A 20,437-nucleotide genomic window follows, 5' to 3' on the forward strand; every position below is an offset into this window, starting at 1 on the left:
ACACAGAAACTGATTATTAAGTGCATCAAGGATTAAATTCTCGTGTGGGAACTGACATATCACAGAACTGTCTACTTTAAAGTCTGTCTTGGTCTGAGATCCCAGCAAATACAATATAAATTGAAGAGCAGGCTTATTTAAAGAAACTTAAAAGGATTAACTACAAAATGTAGCTCCTGCTGTACCCCAGGGTTTGCTGTCCCAGACTCCTAAGTTACACCAACAAACCCCTGCAGCATCAGAGTTTTAGTGGGCAATTAGACCAGATACTGAAAAACTGCACAGGACAAAGGTTTTGTAATCTGTATCTAGTCAGTAGATATTGACCCTGTAAAGACATAATTTTAAATTTGGGAAGATTTTAAACTATGCACAGGTATTGCACAGGCACTGGGGAGCTCCACTTCCTGAGCATGAAGATTTCAGAGCAGCAGAAATTTTACACATCTTTCCATATCTTACATCTCATATCTCATACTAGGGAAACCTGACTAACTCATTGAAGGTTCACATACTTCGGATCAAGCTAAGGCCCTGCAATCCTTCAAGAAACCATAGTGAAGGCATACACTAACAGTTGTTGTGCAAATTTAAAATCAAGTCCTGTGAGCTTGTTTTATTCCATGAAGAAGAGAGCTTGAGCTCATTGTGCCAATACCCTTAAAATCAAAGACAGTGCATCTAGCAACAGCTACTTAAAAGTTCATATTGTGCCAAATGAAATATTACTTTGTGAATACCTTCAGAAGACAGCTCTGAAAACTAAATATGAGCATGTCTCAGCACATATTACTACTGCTTTTATAGCCCTCTTTCCATAAATTGAGCGGTGTAATCCTGGTTTGTATTAATCACAGATACACACTGTACTGAATGCAAAAATGTATCTCAACATAGAAAATGTTGCCAGAGACAACTGGGACAAACGGTTGCTATAACTGTTTAAAACTTAAAAAAGCTGATGGTTTCAGATGCCACTTAGCAGTTTGGTCTGACAGCTGTGAAAGAGTAGACAACTCTTCAACATTTAGCATATCGTAGTCAATATTATTCAAAGTTGTTTGATATTTTGTTATTTTCAAGAATAGTAGGCCTTTTCATGAAAAATTATGTTCTTTTCCCCTGATTTGAATTCAAAAGATTATTTTTCTCAGAGTAAAGGATAAATCAATAAAAAGATACTGCTGTCAAAGCAGAACTGACAAAAACCATTGTGACCATATCCCGAATTTCATAAATATGAATCACAAGTTTCCCTGTAGAACATCAGATCTGCAGCTGATCAGTATCTCTGCTTATTTTATTACTGTCTTCTGAGTCTGCCCTTTCAGGCATAATTAAATGATTTCATGTTACCTATTAGCCCTTTCCAGACTGCAGACACATTTTGCCTCCCACATTGCCTGTCACCCCTCTTTCCAACTTTATGGCCATCTCCAGAGTACATTATTTGGCTGAGGTTTCCTTAACGTCCCCCGTTCAATGTCTCTCCAACACAGGCATAAACTGGTGCTGGACTCCAAGTTCCTACAGCAGCCACTTCACAGAATCACTAGGTTGGAAGAGACCTTCAAGATCATCAAGTCCAACCCATGCCCTAACACCTCAACTAAACCATGGCACCAAGTGCCACATCCAATCTTTTTTTAAAAAGACATCCAATCTTTTTTTTAATACATCCAGGGACAGTGACTCCACCACCTCTACTTTATCACTCTTTCAGTAAAAAACTTTCTCTTAACATCCAACCTGTACTTCCCTTGGTGCAGTTTGAGACTGTGTCCTCTTGTTCTCGGGGGATTTAAATAGGAACACTGAGCAGTGCTTACTAAAACGCAGCAGCATCAATGAAAAGTGATTTAAAAATTAACATTCTTGATTCTAAAAGATCTAATAAAGGTTGACTATGGAAAGATAGGACTAATGATTACTGATTTGCTCCACTAAAGGAACTGACTTGTTGCCTGTGATACATTTTCAAGGAAACTCAAAGTACTTAATAGTGATCTTCCCACTGAGTGCCAGGGCGTGTCTCCCACAAGGTGGTTTATATTGCGTTAAATCATCAATATTAGAAATATTTTTGTTCTATTTTTTAATATGTAAAATGACAGAAAACCCTCAAAGGTCCTCCCAGTCTAGCAAATCTTAAAAAAAATTACAAGGACACAGTCCACTGCAACAGTCAACTCTTCATTACAGAGCAAAGGCAGAAGCACAATACCCTGCATACACCAAAACCATCTCTGATTTTTAAGGCTGTAGAAGTGTGCAGGAGAGAAAACACTGGTCTCTGCTTCTTTTGATAGGCAACTCCAGAAATGTCCCACTGACTCTCAGTCTAAGTCACAGCTACCTGGCTTCCAGATCCAAAATACCTCAAGCAAAGCCAGCCTGCGTACTCCTGCAGCATGGTCAATCCACACATGCGTGATGCACCCATCAAGGCAAACAGAGAATTCAAATTTATGTAGGTATAATAATACAGATACAGCCTCAGAACAAGGGAAACAAATATAAGCCAAAATAACATTATTTGCTCAAGTTTTCCTGCTTTCAAACAATAAAAATGTCAAAACCAGCAGTACATTAAGAGTAAATTCTATTCTTATCTTCTATCTAGCAAAGATTTTTTTTTAAATTGCAATACTTCATGCTCAATGACAAAAGCATGTTTGATATTCTTGTTGACTTCAACTCTCAGTGGGTAATGCTGAGACAGTGAAATTATCATAAAATATTTATACTAAAGAATGAGGATTTATACTTCAGTGCATTCTAACTTGATAAGTCAAAGAAGAATAATCATTCTCTATTATTTACAGCAAGGTTCCAGTTTTGGCTCCATTTACACTTGTTTCTGATGCAGAGTAAAAGTAGCGCAAATGGTCGTGAATGAGAGAAGGAACATTTTTAGAAAAAGTCAGTGCATGGAGAATTTTACTCATCTCTGTGCAGTCTTTGTTCTGAATGGTAATTAAATGCTTAACATGTTTTTTCTGCACACACTAACAGCTAGCACTTCTTATCTCGACAGCTGCTTGAAATTGTTCTCAAAATCTAGGTAGGCATAAAAGAGAAAACAGCTTTGGTCTTCTTCTGAGTAGCTCAACAAAATGCAGGCAAGCACTCAACACTCTAATCAGTTTAAACAGATCTCACACTTCAGGTTTAAGAGAACAGTCAAGTTATTATGCAGAAAACCAAATAAAAAGTATGAGGTAATAAATGAAGATGTTTTAGGCTAATCTCTCTAATGGAAAACAGTAAGGTATTATTTTAGCAATATTATATTTTTCTAAAATTTCTGTACCTTTTGTATCACCAAATATGTGATATTTGACATTATATACCTTAAAACAACAGCTTGATGTTCAGCGTAATAATAAAGGCTTTATAGGATAAGGGCCATCTGTTGCAATTACACTCACTTTCTGAATTTTCTGAAAGGGATGAAAACCCTTAGAATTTGTCAATTATATGCCCTTGATAACATATGAGTCATGTTAGGAGTTTGGCATAGAAATGCAATTTTCATGGAAACAGTCTGATGAGAGAACATTTTAAATGTACTCTAAATATGGCCATCATATTGATGAAATTATTCTCAAAGGAGAGAGAAAAATATGGCAATGTGATTTACTCTTCCATGTCTCAAATGCTCTTAGGTACTATTTCCTGGTCATTTCACAGCTTTGAAGTCAAATACCATTTTCAGCACTTTTTCTGATGAAATCATGAATATGATTATTTGGCCAAATGAATTTTAATTGAACCCCAGTTTGGAACTTCTGGGTCTGGAACTTCTTCCCACACTACAGTAGGAAATATCTCTCCAGATGTTAATAATTAAGGCATTAAAGAGTAAACCCAGCACCCACTTCCGCAGCTCCCAGGGCTCCCACGGCAGTGAAGTGGTGTGGGTGGATTGCTGAAGAGTGTGGGAGGATTGGAAAAGGCCCTTCAGCATTTGTGCACTTCTGCATGACATGGAAGCCAGATCAAAAGGGTTTCCAGGGCAGGCAGAATGTTGGCTGTGGATGGTGGAGGGTAGAGTGGATATGTCCTCCCACATGAGAAGCGGAGAGCAGATGTTCTTTTATGCGGTCTCCTGGGGTACCACAGGAGCTGGGCATGGCAGCCTTCTCCCAGCCCAGATCTTGGCTAAAATCAGTCTTTCTAATCTGTCCTCTGATTAAGAAACACTCACACAGATTTTTGAAGGAACAGGTACCATTACTGATGTGTGTGTTAATGGGAACCACGTTTAGCAGGGACCAAATTCAAATGCATTCATTGGAAATGCCATTTACAGAAATGTTACAGAGGCAAGCAGGAAGGATGCTCCCCTTACTCTCCCTCACCAGGTTCTGTCTCCAGGCCTGGGACCAAGTGGCAGGCTATCCTTATCCTAGACAGACATCAAATGTAATTAATCAGGATAAAAAACAACACAGGGCTGAAGGGCAGGGGGCAGATTTTTTAAAAATAAAACTCAGTTTTCTGTTCAAAATCTTAAGTATGTTTCAAACAGAGTTAACATAATGAGCAAGCATTGATCTGAACCAGATTTATGCATGTTAAATGCATTCCAATATAGCTTCAAATGCCTGTCTTGACTGTTGTTTTCTAGGTATAACTAGACATTCACCTGTCCAGATGTCTCTAATGTCAATAAGTGCATTTCCTACAAAGTCTAAAATTATGTGAATACTTCATTATATACCTGCCTAAAGTCAGAGAAATTTGTGATGGAACCCATTATGAAGAGCGGAGAGTACACTGACACACTGGAACTTAATATGCCTTCTGTTACTATGGACTGATATTTTTCTCTCATCAACATTTTTAAACAGCCTACATTAATGTGAAGTAGTTTTGGATTGTAGCATATCAGACAAGCATCTATTTCTTTTAAACAGAACATTTTGAGACGTTCTCTGGACTACGCAAATGGAAAATGCCAGCAAAACCTCTAGCAATCAGACAGGAGCACAGCTGGAAATAAATGAAGCATAAGGCTTCATACTACTTATTTCCCCAAGCTATCATTTTTTTTAAATTATCTTGTTACAAGATGCTGGCATACTCTATGAAGTGAAAACTGATGTCTTTCAACGAAAGGGTTATACCATGTCTCCTTCATTCTACCGTCACTCATTTGTACTTGTTACTGAACAATAAGATCAAGCTATCAATAAATAAATTCAGTTTTGAACCTTTCCCAAATCTTTGCTGCATTTGTTTTCAATATATAGTTGACTTTTATTAAACAGACATTAATGGGTCATTAAAAAAAGGAGATTCCATCTGAATGATGTTCCAGACCTTGACACTTTTTATCTGTATCACAAATTCATCTATGCTCTGTTACAAAGAAAATTATCTTGCTTGGGCCTCCAATTAAGTAATTTACATTCCTAGTTGTGGAAAACACCAAAGAAAAGCCACCAACAGACATTCTTAAATCCATCATCTCTAAATATGCAGCTATTGCCTTTCAGACAACACAGAACACCAGCTGTCTATTTATTTCAAAGAACAAAACAATCCCCAAAACAAAAAGCAAACAACCCCCCCATCTCTTCTAAGTATTCCTTTGGGTGACCTAAACAACTTACCTTGAAACACATACCCAAAGCAACCACAGGATGAGAAAACTGGTTTACATTAATTTAGAATGGTAGATGTACAGCACATTTGCATGCACAAGAGAACACATCATAGATTAAAATCTCTACAAGCAAAATTGGAAGAGATAAGGAGAGTGGTTGAATGCCTATAATATTTACAAAAGCAGGTACTTTACAGGGGGAATTCACGGAGTGCTTAAGTGCACTGTAATTTTTTTTCACTGTAACTGCTTTAAAAGAAGACTTTAAAGTGCCTTTTTTGTTTCATATACAAGAAGTTTAGAAACTGAATGGGAACTTTAAAACTCATTTGCAAGGTTCTGTCAAAAGTTTTAATTTTTTTTTTCTTGACCTGCAACACTTTTCTGTATCTAAGTTGATCATTAACTTCCCTCTTCCTACTGCAAGTCTTTGCCTCCCAGGGCTAACCCTGGTCAGGGAACATTGATTATGATGCATCACAGCCATCCTGGAGAGCAATCTGGATGGCATGCTGAGAGGGGCATTCCTGAACTGAACTGCTTGCCTCACTTCCAGAGGTGGTCAGGATGTCAAGCCTGCTACCCACTGAGGAGGCTGGAGATGAGGTGAGGGAAAGGCGGGAGTGATGGATTAGCATCCCACTCAATGGGGAAGGACAGAGGGCATGGCCACGTTCGGCTGGGGGCTTCACTCCAGAGGGAGAGCATTCACCCGCCCCCAGCCTTGGCCCTCCTGCCCTCTGTAGCCACAGCCACAGAGGTGGCTGCTGCTCAGAAACACTGCTGATGGCACTGGCCTGGCTTGGCAATGCTCCCTGGCAGTGCAAGCCTTCACTGAACCCAGTGGCTCACCTGGCTCCCAGCAGATTTTATACCCTGTGGTTGAAATAGGCAAGAAAATGAAATGGACAGAGTTGACTTACCTTTTGCCCTTTTACTCCACTGCAATCACATTTTCCACAACCGGAACATCCCTGAAAATAAAAGAAATTGAGAATTAAATGTCTGAACTGGGTGACAGGCAGTACACACTGCAATGAGCCAGGGATGTCAGCAGCATCCCACTGACCACCCCAAGGCTGGTCAGTGCAGGGAAAGTTTGCTTAAGCCCATACAGTAATATGAGAGAAGTCAGATTAACTGGTGCACAGGTAAAATCTTACAGTCACTTTGTGTTACCAAAGATGCTCCAAAGTGCATCAGGCCAATCTCTACTTTTCCTCCTCACAGTCATGAAACAACTGGTAAGCAACTCAGCAGTCAATTGCTTTTACTGTTGTCATGCCCCTCAGAAACAGACTATGAGGAAAAGAAGCCGAACATCTGTATCAGTGAATATTCCACCAACGCACAGGAGATCCTTCAGCAGCCCCTTCAGGCCATCATTCAGAAGCAGTCAGGGACAGCACCTCCCCTGAGACAGATTTCAGAACAGATGCTGGGCACCTGTCCCTCTACACCTGCAGGCTCCACAGTCTACTGGGATCTCAGTACTGCTGGGAAATGAAAAGAAAATGCACCTAATCCGTTTTGAATTTGGAAAGCCCCCAATGAGACCAAGAAATATTACCCCAGAAAGCTAAATAATACAGTAACATTTTTACTTGGTAAATACATTTTATTTTAAAGTAAAGCATCAAAGAGAAATGGGGCTTTAATACCTAAAAAAAAAAAAAAGGCTGTCCAATGAAACTACAGTGCTATCTCCTAAAAAATTTATTGCTTTTGTTGACACTTTTTTTTGTATATGTACATCCACTGAATTTGTTTCCTGAAGTAGAATTTTCTCCATACTGACATAAAGCAAAAATAGTTACACATTTTTATCTTACACTATTGTGCCACGTAATATTATAAATTCACACAAAGGTGAGAATTAACATGATTAGAATGATTTTTTTATCATATAATGCAGAAAGAGAACTGGATCTGAAGACAGCACCAAGACATGCTGCAGTGCAACCTCAGCAAGGATCAGAAGGGAAATGTGCCACCCACTGAATAATCAGCTTTAGTCCTTGCAGGACATGGTTGTGCCTGGAAAAACATTGGGTCTCCCATTACAAGAAGTGACCTGGTGTGACCTCTCTTAGTTTTTCAGACCCGATGAGATCTCAGCTGGAGGACGCATGCTTGCAGCTCATACTTCCTCCTCCAGGATCATGTAGAATGTTATCAGTTTTATCAACACATCCCCTAAATTCAGGAGAAGTCTGTTCTAATTGCGCCTGGGAATGTACTTAACATAAGTCACTGAATCATTATAAACATCTGTTTTCAAGTTAATCCCTGCATATTTCCTTCAGCCTATTATTTAACATGCACTGTTTTAGAAAAAAACTATGTTGTTATTTAAGTATGGTTTTCTTCTCAAATTTAGCATAGCCAGAAGAATGGGCTTGTGCTTTCGAGCCTCTTTTTGTCCCCACAAAAATGAGTCCATTATATTAAATTTTTCCTGTTTATAATGCCTCAGATGAGAATAACCAAAGGTGAGGAAGGTAAGAAGGTCCTGAGCACCAGGGAGCACAACTGCACAAGGTCCTGTTGGGGGCAAGGGCTGCAGCCTGCCATGCCAGAACAGGCACCTGCTCTACAAAACACTGCCTTTATTTTACAGCAACATCATCTCCTGCTGTCGCTGACTGCAACCTCTGTGGGTGGGGGGGAGGTTGGCCAGCAATGACAGCCACTGCTGAATAGCATTATCCTCAACTACTAAAATGCATTTAGAATCTGAGCAATGTGGTAACACTCTGCCTATACTAGGAAGAAGTATGAGGTTTTTCCTTCTGCTTCTCTGGTAAAATGGGAGGGCCAGACTGGAAGAAGTTTGTGGATCAAAGGTCACTTTAAGGAGGTCAAAGGGGCGCTTAAGTAACAAGATGCTGGAAGAGAGAAGGATGATTATAGCACGTACAGGAATATCACAAGGCAATTAAACTTAAACTATGCAAATTGTTGTTCATTTCTAAACTTTGGTTTTAAATCAGTCTCATGACATGAATAATTCACTTAATGATTTCCCACTATATATGACTAGAGATATTGAGACAAATAGAAAGAAATAACTTTGTCCTATCTCCCAGACATCCTCAAAGAGACAACGCCTTCCCCAGAAACTGCAGGGAGCTTGGAACAATCACTGCTGTCCTCCAAGTGCCAAAACAGAGAAGGAACAGTGCTGGGCAGGAAGCATAATCTGTGGGGGGAGTGATAGATGAAAAGGCAGTCTCTTTATCCCTTGTCTAGGAGCCAGTTACAGGCTAATCCAAAGACTTTGGCCAGGTGCACTGCACCAGGTACCTCCCCTATTTTGCATGGTACACTCACAATTTTCAAACAGGCATAGCTTCCTCGCACCACAGGCCAGCCTCTCATGCAACATTACAGGACATTAATTTTATCTTACTCCGCCCACAAAATATAAGTCTGCCCAGAAGCAGAAGCTTATTTTAGTGATGCAAATTGTTTCATTTCTTGACAAGCATTTCCATTCCATTTCATTCTCCCAGACTGTCTGCAACTGATAAGCTTAGTGAATCATCCTAGTAAATCAGTATTAAACTATAAAAAGATTACAGCCCTTCAACACGACACACACAGAGGTGCTACATGCAGCCTGACTGTTTGCCTAAAGGACACCTATCTATTTTCTATCACATTAACATATAGTTCAAAAAAAGTCCTGCTAATGAACGGGCATCCCAATCTGGACCTCTAGCTTCCATGACCCACATACTGAGCCTTACAAGCCTTAAGCCCTGTCAGTGACAGAGCTGAGAAAGCTGCTAAAATTCCCTGCAGCAGACGAACAAACTCTGCTCTGCAAGGCAGGCTGTAAGACATCTGTCAGATCACAGCTACAGACTTGTTGCGTTCTGCCCTGTTTTTCCACGTCCAGCTACTTTCCTGGCATTTGAGGACTACTGCTTGGAACTTGCACAGGAACGATGCAAACAGCCAGATGAGCAGCCTAGGAGGGAGATGACTGCCATATTTGGAAATGCACCATTTCTGGAGGCTACAGACATCACCAAAAAAATACAAAGGCAGAGTCAGTTCTTGGAAGCTACACTCTCTTACAGAAGCGCATTTCTCAAGACAAAATGTAGTTCTCTTTCCCACAACATCACCTCAGGCTCTGCTTACTTAATTGCAGTTGCTGAGCAGCCACCAGCTTAGGCTAATTGCCTAGGTATCAATAGAGTTCACCTTGTAGCCTGCAAAGCACAACTGTAAGGTAAAAAATTAATTAATTAAACTCTCCCTGGTTACTCAACTCTGTTCACATTAAAAATCACATTCCAGGGGACATAGTCACTTGTCCTGCACAAAATACACTGTCTTTCAAATCACAGAAAATCCTGTGGATAGGTGAGGCTACAACAGATATCAAAATTCTCTGACTATTCACAAATTACCTATTTCATAGCCAAAGCTCTTCAAAAAGGTAAAAATAATCATAACTACTTCATCTCGTGATTAATTCACTATAAAATGACAATTTCTTTTAGATGGGATGCTTCAACTAATGATGTTTTCTGATGAAACAATCAAGATTTCCCACTCTATATTGCTTTAGTTTATACCCCAGTTTGAGCTGAATTCCCATAGCAGTTTCAAGCTGAAACACAAGAAAGGCTAAGCCAATAGGATGGCTGTTTGACAGTGACAACTTTAAGTCTGAATCTCCTCTCTCCACAAAATCAACCCCTTTCTACCTCTGTGTAAACCCAGTCTCTTGGAAGCCCAGGGGAGATTTATCCCTCTGTAGCAGACACTTCTTCCTAAGTGCACATACATGCAACTCATGCAGCTGACATGAGAGCCAGATCAATAATATCTTCACACTTCACATCCCACCAAATACAGAAACAGGGAGTTGATGCCAACTGCAGGACACTTATCTTGCATTCCTCTCATATTTTCTTCTCTTTCCAGAATGTCAAAAGAGCTCCCTGGCTGTATTACTATTCTTGTCTTCAACCTTTAGATATAACTACTGAATTAGCAGAACTGCTATTTGGTGTACAAAGTACCACTAGAGGAAACCACTAAAATTAGTGAAATTAGTATTAGCTAAAATTAGTAATTAGTTAAAATTAGTATTTTGTTAACTGATTTTACAGTCCATTAACAACTTTGAAAAAACTCATGTAGCTAAAACTCCTGATTTACACTTAGCTAGAACAAAGAAGACAACAAAAAAATTTGCGCTGTCTTAGCAAATAGCAAAATTTAGTTATACACCCTTAAAGGAGTTGATACAAAGCCAGTTTTTCTGAACTGATTATTTGAACTCCAACTCTTAAAATGGTTTAGGAAAAGGAACATCTGCTATTCCTTCATTTTGATGACTTAAAGCAAAGACCAGAAGTTGAGCACAGTTCTCAAGTCTTTTGTAAATCCATCAATTTCAGATGTCTACAGACAGAAAAATAGCAGACAAAAAGACAATTTTTTTAATGTCAGCAAACTCCAGTCTTTCCTCCTCTACAGATTTATTTTTTCTCATTATTAAAAAACAAAACAAACAAAAAAGACCCTTCACAAACCAACGTTGGCAGCTTATCTTCATGTCCTTTTTTAAATTTTTTTTCCCAGCAAATCATGGGTAGACTCCAGTTCAGGGAATTCCCCAAACCAAGGGAAGACTTATTGGTTTTGAAGCTTTAACCCTCTAGGTCACCAAATTAAGTTCAGCTCTCGTCAGCAGTGACTGGAAGCTTCTGCCATGCAGTAGCTATTTAAAGTTCTTGGTTGTGTCATTTCAATTTTCTGCAGATCCAGTCTTCAGAGAGGGCAGCAGAACAGTGCCATTCAAGAGGTCCTGTGGGATATCACCTGCTTTCAATTGCCAGGCCAGGTGGGAGCAGCAGTTCCCTAGGTTCCTGGTTATCCTGCCTGGTCTATGTTAATATTTCAGAAAGCACCAGATGCCTGTGTTTAAGCAAGGGAAATACAGGCAACCCATAATTTCCAAATGCTCATTAAACTTCAGGATTACAATACTCATTCTCCTGAAGACCTTCTTTGCTTGCAGGCTGATGTACATGAGTGTAACAGGAGGAAGCAGAAGTGGTTCCCACTCATTTCTCTCTGTGAATGCAGAGCCATTCTTCTAATGTATCTTCTGGGGATTGCTTTGGACCAGATGAAAACAAACCCACACAGTGGAAAACTGTGGCACTTCATGACTACTTGCATGTCAGCGCATGACTTAAGTAGTCCTGTTAGTCTGAGGGGAACTTTAAGTTTAGAAGTTTACAAATTGACCTATTTGTAATATCTGAAAAGAATGGCAATTCACTTTCTGAAGTATTGCTGTGCATGATGAAATTTGAACTAATTACAACCATTCAGCTCTGGTTTTATTTAGAAGTTTAGCTCAGTTGACTGGAGCATGGTGCTAGTTACACCAAGAGTGTGGGTTCAATCCCTGTCTGGGGCCATTTACTTTAAGAGCTGGACTCAACAATCCTTGTGGATGCCTTCCAACTCAGAATACTCTGTGAGTCTGAAAAAAGCCTTGTACAATTTTTGGAAGATGATTAATTTTAAGAAAAACTATAAAATACAATTGGAAAAAATCATTATGGCTATTGGGACAGGAGGGGCCTGTTCATATATTTTTGGCATGGTTTTTCTGTTTGGCTGGTGGGAGGGCTGTTTTGTTGTTGTTTTTAGTATTACCATAATCATGCAGGATGTTCATACAAAAATTGCAGACAGACCACAGATTCTTATCTATCTCCAGTGTACTTTAGTCACTCAAAGGAATATTAGCAAATTTTCAGAATTTAGTAGATTTTAAATTAACTATTCATAAAAATATTTATTTTGTAAATTAGCATCAGTTGGAAGTACTTCACTTAAAATATGTTTAAAAAAGAGTTGTGTCTTCTTAATCAAAAGAATATCAGATTGCTGGCGCTGAAATGTTTTGTTGCCGGGACCTCATTTTTCACATTCTTTTCCAAATTCCCCAGGGGTCTATCCTGGAGGTAGGGTCATGGGACTACCCTAAAGGCTGCTTTGTGAATATGACCTTCCTGTTGGTGATGTGAACATCGTTTGCACAAAGTGATGCAAATCTAGGGGGCTTCCCGTTAGTTCACAGGAAATATAGTTATTCCTGTTGTTCCATATTTGGACAGAAACGACATTTAGAACAACTGTTTCCTCCAGCTACATTCTTTTACAGGAAGCTCTGGAAACAATCAAGGTATCTGCTTACTTAGGGAAATTTCAGAATATCACATTATGGAACTCCATACTGCACAGCTCAAAGCAAATAACTGCTTTGTGAATACAAACTAAAAAAGCCTCCCATGAGCATTATCTACTAACAGGCCTATTTCCATAGACTGTCAGATACTGCTCAGCCTCCAACAGAGAAGACTGTATTTACCAATCCATCCAGTAGGTTTTGCATGCTTTTCCTATACAAGAACTCCACTGTTAGTTTTATTTTCAAATAAGTGAAAAAAATTCCAGGTGCCAGTAAGATCTTCTGGTGTTGCAGCCACTGGTGTTTCTTCAGTGACAGCTGAGGATTAGAGCATGTTCCAGGGCTTCCTAACACCCAGTGACAGGCGCTCTCAGGAATACATTTCAAAGAGCATGACCCTTCCTAAATTCAATTATGGTAATCACTGCTAACAATCGTCACTCAGCTCTTCTACTTTGTGAACAGGCAAACTGAAGCCAGTTGATACAGGTAAGAAACTCCCATTCCTCATCTTGCTAACCTGAAAAAACCTGCAGAGAGGACAGGAAATCCTGTTGCAGAACCCCCCTCCATGGCTGTTGCAGAGTTCACCGTCCACCTCATATACAACTACCCTGGAGTTCACAAAGCAAAGTGCAAATAAAGTCCTGCAGGGAATAGATCCAAACCCCTGTCCTGAAACATTTGGTGAAACTGGCATTAGCAATCCCTGCGTATACAAGTGAGGGCTAACGAAGCATCAAACTTCTTTCTTTTTCATGAGGCAGAAAGGTTGGGGACTCTGAAACAAATCACACAAGTTTGTTTCTCTTGCTGCCTTATGGGATGGATCCACATAGCCACTTACAGCACCTGCCAGAGGTACAAGGCTGGATCCAGCCATAACCTGGCAAAATGGAAGCGGTGTCATTACAGTGGTGTGGTGGCTGGCGGTGCAAGGACAGGAGGCAGTCTTCTTGCTGTCTTCTCAATAAATCCACTCCTGCAGGGCTTCACTGCTTTCTAGAAATGTCTCAGAGTTTCTCTGGCCCCTGTGCCTTTGCTTTACAGTGCATGACCCCATTTTCACAAGCACAGGGGGTACCCATAATAAGTCTGAGTGTGAAAGCCTGCCCCAAAACAGTTCCAGCAGGAAGGCAAAACACAATGCCATCAAAACTAGGCAGAGGCTGAGGGAGAGGTGGTGGTGGCGGCCATCAGCTCAGCAGGCATTGCAGCCCCTCTCAGGCACCTTCTACCTCCCAGCACTTTCCCAACCCAGCTGGAGGAAGGATGAGAGGGAACTGCCAAGGTGGATTCCCTCCCTCCCTCCTCCCACAGGGAGCAACCCTCTCTAAGCAGCACTGGGAATGAGGTAAGACATGGAGGCCATGGTGGCAACCACCACCAGAGCTGCGCCACCATGGGTCACAAAGGGCACAGGACCTTGTGGCCATCCCTGTGGCTGCTGTGGGTTTGGTCCTGATGGAGAGACCACCTCTGCCACACTGTTCACCCAATCAGTAAGTCTTCCCTTTAAACCTGTCTGGCTCCAGCAAGCCCCCATTACATTGGGGAGTGCCCTGAAAGAGCAAGTCTGCAGGGGAGGTGCAGCCCTCCTGCGCTGCAGCCCCTGTCCAGCAAGGCATTTTCATAAACCCAAAAGCAAAGGAGATGCCTCAGGAAGCCAGAGATACACAGGAAGCCCATGAAGCCATTTTGCAGATGTGTACAGCACATCCATGAGCGGCGCTTTCCCTTCCCGTAGCTGATACACATGAACATAAAAAAAATACATTTAGAAGTAACAGCTTTTAAAAAACACAGTGCTGGGAAGCAGAGGCCTTCAGCCCCCACCATTCTTGCCTAGACTAAATAAACGGAGAAGCAATATCCTCTTAGTTGGGATGCACACCAAAGGATGTGAGAAAAGCACAGAAGATAAACTGGACTTCTGTGTTTGAGTGCAAAGAAAAACAAGTGACACACAGTCCAGCACAGGCACAGACTGCTGTGTCCTGAACTCACACCACCTGAGCAGGGCTTTCCCCTGAGCACTGTTTGTGCAGCTCCTAATTTCCTTTTACCACCCTCCTGCAGTGTGATCCATCACCAGTGGAGGAGGCTGTGTGCACTTCCAGGTAACACCATCACCACGCAAAAGTCTGGCCCAGGAGGCCTCCTGCCTTCATGTCACATACAGTGCATGACCAGGGTCCCCTTGCTCCTTTCTTAGCCCTTTGCTCCCCATCAGCAGTTCCTTACCCTTCAGCTCTCCCAAGCCTGAACTTGCATTGCTCAGGAAACATTGTGGCTTTATGTGGGTATGGCTGACCTGCAGCCAGGCTCTGCACAGGCTCGGGCAGCAGCTCCTCCGTGCTGCAATCAGTCCCTGAAGCTGTGACTGTACCAGCACAGCACCAACATCTGCAACACACAGCCCCGTCTCACCTTACCAGAAGATTTGCCCATACCTGTCAAATATTGCAGCTTCTGCAAGGAAAACCTTAATGGAAGACTCCACTGACCTCCATGGCATACTGCAGGTATATACAACTCGCCACTAAAACCTTTCCAAGAGTCTCTGACAGGGCATTTAAAGATTAGCAATTTTACTAGAACATATGCAACTTCTATTGCATAAATTTATCAGAGCTGTCCAAGTGATTTCTTGAGTAAAACATGTGAAGTTATCTTTTCTTCTGAAAGGAGCCTCAACTTTTTCAAAACTTCTGACAATTAAATAGTAACAATCAATGTAAACAATTTTAAATACATTGTTTGCACGTCACAACACCAGCTCGCTCATCTCCTCAGTAATACTGGGAAGAGGAGACAGGTAGGGTAACAATGGCTTCACTCTGGCCAACAGACTCAACAATGAATCACAAGATTGTTAATGAGCAACTAATTTGTACATTTTAAGAGCCTTATGGTATTCTGGAAACAGCAGTAGTAACCACAGCAGTTCAACATCCTTGTCAAACACAGGATTTAAAAAGCATGTAGCATGTTTAGTCTACTTAGCAGCCAGCCAAAATACACAAAAATTCATTTGATAAACCTACTTAACCCACTTTTCTTCCCCACAGATCTCAAAGTTTTTCCAAGCAGGTTCATCCTGTGGCAATGTCACTGTTACAGTAAAAAAAAAAAAAAAAAAAAAGTAAAAAAAGCTGTATTTAATTGCCCTAGTGAAAGATTTCAGCCACTTCTTGCAGACAGTTGGCTCTAGAAACTACAGCACCACACGGAAGGTCTAAAATGGAAGAGTATTTCCTAAAATGAAATATGGGTTTGGATTATTTGCATTATAATACTACCATAATTTTTGGACTGGAAGCAGTACCAGAAGTCTACACCATGTGTTTTCTCTCAAATATTTTAACAAATTGCCATCATCATCAATCTATCTGGGCACCTTCTCTTAAGCTCCATCGTACAACTTTAGTTCTGTTACACTGATAATTTTAGCAACAAATCACTAGTCATTTATCAGTTTGGACTCCTAAAAAGCCATGAGGGGAAGTATTGCTTTCTTTGCTCCTTAACAGGACACTGAATTTTGTCTTTTGCTCCAGTCCAGGCTGCCATTGATTATGTCTCTTCAGGACACACCAACATCTTTTCTCCTAAAGACTCTGCATGCCCCAGAAATAATCCACTCAGTTCAAGCTACATTTCAAAGGACATTACTGCATATGTAAAGACTCCAGATGCATATGGGTCTGTCTGACTGTTGAAGAGTCACAACTTTCAAGAGATATCCCTCTTAAATGCAAAGCTCATGGTTTAACAAAAGCCCTTGCTCAACAGAGCAGTGAGGACTCAGCTCCTGTGAAGAAGCACAAAGATGATTGGCCAGAAGTCAAAAATGTGGGTTTTTACTTTCCTTTGCTGTTACAAAGAAATTATCCCAAAGGACACTTTATTCCTTTCTGAGAAGCACCAGCTAAGCAGAAAGACTTGGGCTTTTCCAAGTGGTGGTGTCTTTTAAGAACGAGTTTAGAGAGAAGGAAACAGGAGGAAAAAAAGACCCCAAAACAAACCTCAACTCCCAAAACACATGGTGTTCAGTAACTGGATCGATAATTGAGAAGTAACCCCCAAATCACTATTTCAGTTCACATGTCTGCTGTGCAAGACTCAATAATGCCTCCGAGGCACCACCTCACATCTGGAGCAAGGTGCTGGCTCTAGATCCTTCAGACAATGCCAGCAGCAGGAAAATACTTCCCTCAATGAACAATAGCCTCTGTCTTTAACAAACACACTTGGACACCCATGGCTTACAACAGTTTGACTCCCTTCTACCTGACTTCAACAAAAACAGTGAAGATGAGCTTGCCACAGCCTCACCCCTATGGATGGCAAAACTTCTCTGAGAATTAGGAGTTATGGAGAGGAGCCCACATCTTTTGCTCTCTGATGGGCAGCAGTATCACAACATTGGAATAAAAGCTAAAAATGACCTGAATGACTTGCAAGAGCTCACAGAATTTGTGTGCATTGGGCTTACAGGGAGTGGATGAATTGGATTTCTTTCAGGATGTTGCTGTCTTCCTTGTCCATCCAATGAACATCAAAATTACATGGAAAGAGGATTTAGGTGCAAATTAGATGGTTCAAACTCACACTTTGTTCCATTAAATGTACATTTCCAGTAGCTACACACCTTGTGTTGTATTCATTTCTTAGTTAAGAGCCTTACGGCATAAAGGAGTTCAGAGAAAGGTAGTGCAAATCATCAGTGTGGATTATATTGCCCTGAAGTCCTGTAGCCTGAATCTGTAACTTGCTCTGAATTCCACCCTTACATAAACATAGCAGAATATTTATTCTAGTAGAAACTATAGTGCCATGTCTTCCTATGCAAATTAGCTCCTTAATCCAAAAACCATTTTCACTTGCAACTGGATTGTGACATTCTAAATACACATTGCACTGCAAATAAACATATCAATTAAAGAGGAATTAGTATTAAAAAAGTAACTGAGTAATAACATAGACTGATTGTCAAACAACTTTTTTTCTTTTAATTTATTTTTCAGCCATGGAACTCACTTTTACTTATGTGGCGGGTCAACTGGATGCCATTTTTAAAACATTGTTGCAAGTTAAAACCAGTGCTATTGACATGTTCTCAAATTTATTTGTCTGGCCCAAATGAAAAACAGACAAAATTTTCTCCAACCCATATTTTTCCAAATTGACATTTGAAAATCCAGTTTTAATAAAAATTGAAATGTTGGAGAATGAGAGCAAAATAGCCACAGGAAATGTTATTTTAGCGTGCAACATTTGCCAGACGCAAAAGGAAACAAACTTGTCAGTCCTCTCTTTCTTTTATGTTTCTTTGTTGACTAGACAGGAAGCTGACAAAAATTGATTTTTTTCCTCTTGTAAAGCATACAACATAATTTTTATTGTACCACTTCAGCTGCAGACTGCATTTTGTAAATAAAAGCATACTTCATGAGCATCCAGGGAAGCGCTTGGTATCTGACAGTTTACAAAAATGCAGTACTAATTAGGTACAAGAAGAAAAGTAAATAGCGCTCATTGCAGAAACGGAAATAACATGATTTAGAAGAGAGGCTGAAAATCCATTATTTTCTACAGCAACTTCCTGAGTGATGGAAAAGTTATAGTTGAGTAAAATTAAACATTTTCCTAACCTGTATTCCTGCCGGTAAAGGTCAGCAGAAGTGCAAACATTGATGAACATTGAGATTCAGCTGTAAATATTTTGTGAGCAGCTTATTTAAAAACTGTAAGAAGCAGACAGATAATGTTTCAGCAATAAGATATCTTCCACTGATTAAGCAGACACAAATAGGCTTTAAAATCCATGCTTGTTATTTAGAATTAGAAACAATAAGCTTAAGGTCATTCATCCAGTGAAAGGTCAATACTAAAGATCTCATACTTCATCAAAAAATTAATCAAAATTTTCTGAAGTTAATAAACACGGGCTATTAGAGAAGCAGGCTAAGTATCCATTTCAGAGTTCTTCCAAAAAAAAAGGTCCTGCCAATGAGAGGTATAAGACACCCAAACGGCAAGACGAAGGATGCAAAAAAGGCCCTTCCTCCACAGAGACCTTTCCTCCTGGGACCTGCCACATGTTTGCTCTTCCTTCTGCAATCCAAGCCCTACTCTTGTCCTGCCACTTCAACACATCAAACCCACCCTGGAATTAAACTATGTGAGGACTACAGCAATGTTTTTACTCACATTTTTTTAATGGTACAGTTTAGTTTATTGAATTACCTTCACAATGAGGTCAATCAAACAAATGCTGCCATGGTGGAGGGGCAAGACAATGCAAACGGGACCATGGGCAAAACTGTCTAGGAACATTCTCATGTAGGGGGTTTAAGGTCACAAGTACTGCTGTCACAAGTACTTTAATTATCAAAGACATGTATCATTTTATGAGATAAATTGGTAAATTGATAAATTTATGAGCTATTGCATACTATTGTGACAGAAAAATATGGAGGTCCCCAGAGTTTACCTTCATACTAAAATACTATTGATCAGACTCCCTTCTCCAATAGAGTAATCAACAAAGGTACTTTCATTTTTATTGGTATTTGTGGAAGAAGGTTGACAGTATCTCTAAAGTTATGCTTATCTAAATTATTCTTGAAAAAAATATGATCATTACTTTCCATTTTCTATACCTGTATGACCTGCATGTTTAATAACCCCATTTCATCTGGGTTTGTAAGATATTTTTTAAAAATAGGTTGACCAGCTTTGTATCATTATGGATAATGGCTGAATTCATTGTAGCAGTTACTTGTAATGTGACTGCAAGCTTAGCCAGGCTTGCTAATTACAATGATCATACATTGTGGCACTAACAACATGGCTTTATACCATAATTAGCAAATCTCACGGGACTCAGAGAGATGTTGAAAAGGAGCTTTCCAAAACCCTTCCCAGCCTGTGAATACTCTAGAAAATATGTCATGCAGAGTACATCCAGAAAGAAACTTAAAATTTATAATTATCCTCCCTCCTTAAGCATACATCCTTGTGATCTGCAGTGTGCTCTCAGCCCTAACATACCAGCATAAACTCAAGAAAATTATGCTCAGATAATGTAAGTCCTCAAGTCACGCACAAAAGAAATGTGAAATCTCACACAGTCCTACCAGACCCGCATTTTGCTAGAATTAATGCTCATTGCAAATGGTAAGTGTATAGCTGTTTCAGAACATTCCACGTAGATTCATGGATGAAAAAAATGTTCAGCTTAATAATTTCACTATAAAATATGCAAATATTGACAAATTTAAGTAACAAGTGTCCTCAAAAAAACAGGAATAAAAGTGATAAATGTAAGCAAAACCACCCAAAGTCACATCACGAGACTGCCTTTCAATGCCAGCACATCTGCAGAAGTCACACTAAAACTCAAAGTTCAGAACATGTCATTCTTATGGCAACATCCTTAACGCGCCAGATGTATTCCCAAATCACTCCCTAGAACAGACCACACTTTAAACCAAGCATCTAAATAACACTTTTTTTTTTAAATCTCATATTTACACTGCTTGAGAAGTTAAAAACTCAAGTCATTAAAATCACTACCTCTA

The 20,437-nt window shown here is 40.0% G+C and overlaps 1 protein-coding gene across 1 annotated transcript in view; it reads right to left on the bottom strand.

The window, feature by feature from the left end:
- COL4A1 (collagen type IV alpha 1 chain) overlaps nt 1-20,437 on the bottom strand; it is a 117,482-nt gene that overhangs the window by 61,950 nt on the left and 35,095 nt on the right. The window contains exon 2 of the mRNA XM_030962989.1: nt 6,538-6,588. Coding sequence (XP_030818849.1) covers nt 6,538-6,588 — 51 coding nt within the window. The remainder of the gene's footprint in view (nt 1-6,537; nt 6,589-20,437) is intronic.

Source organism: Camarhynchus parvulus, chromosome 1 (assembly GCF_901933205.1).
Source record: "Camarhynchus parvulus chromosome 1, STF_HiC, whole genome shotgun sequence".
Taxonomy (NCBI): domain Eukaryota; kingdom Metazoa; phylum Chordata; class Aves; order Passeriformes; family Thraupidae; genus Camarhynchus; species Camarhynchus parvulus.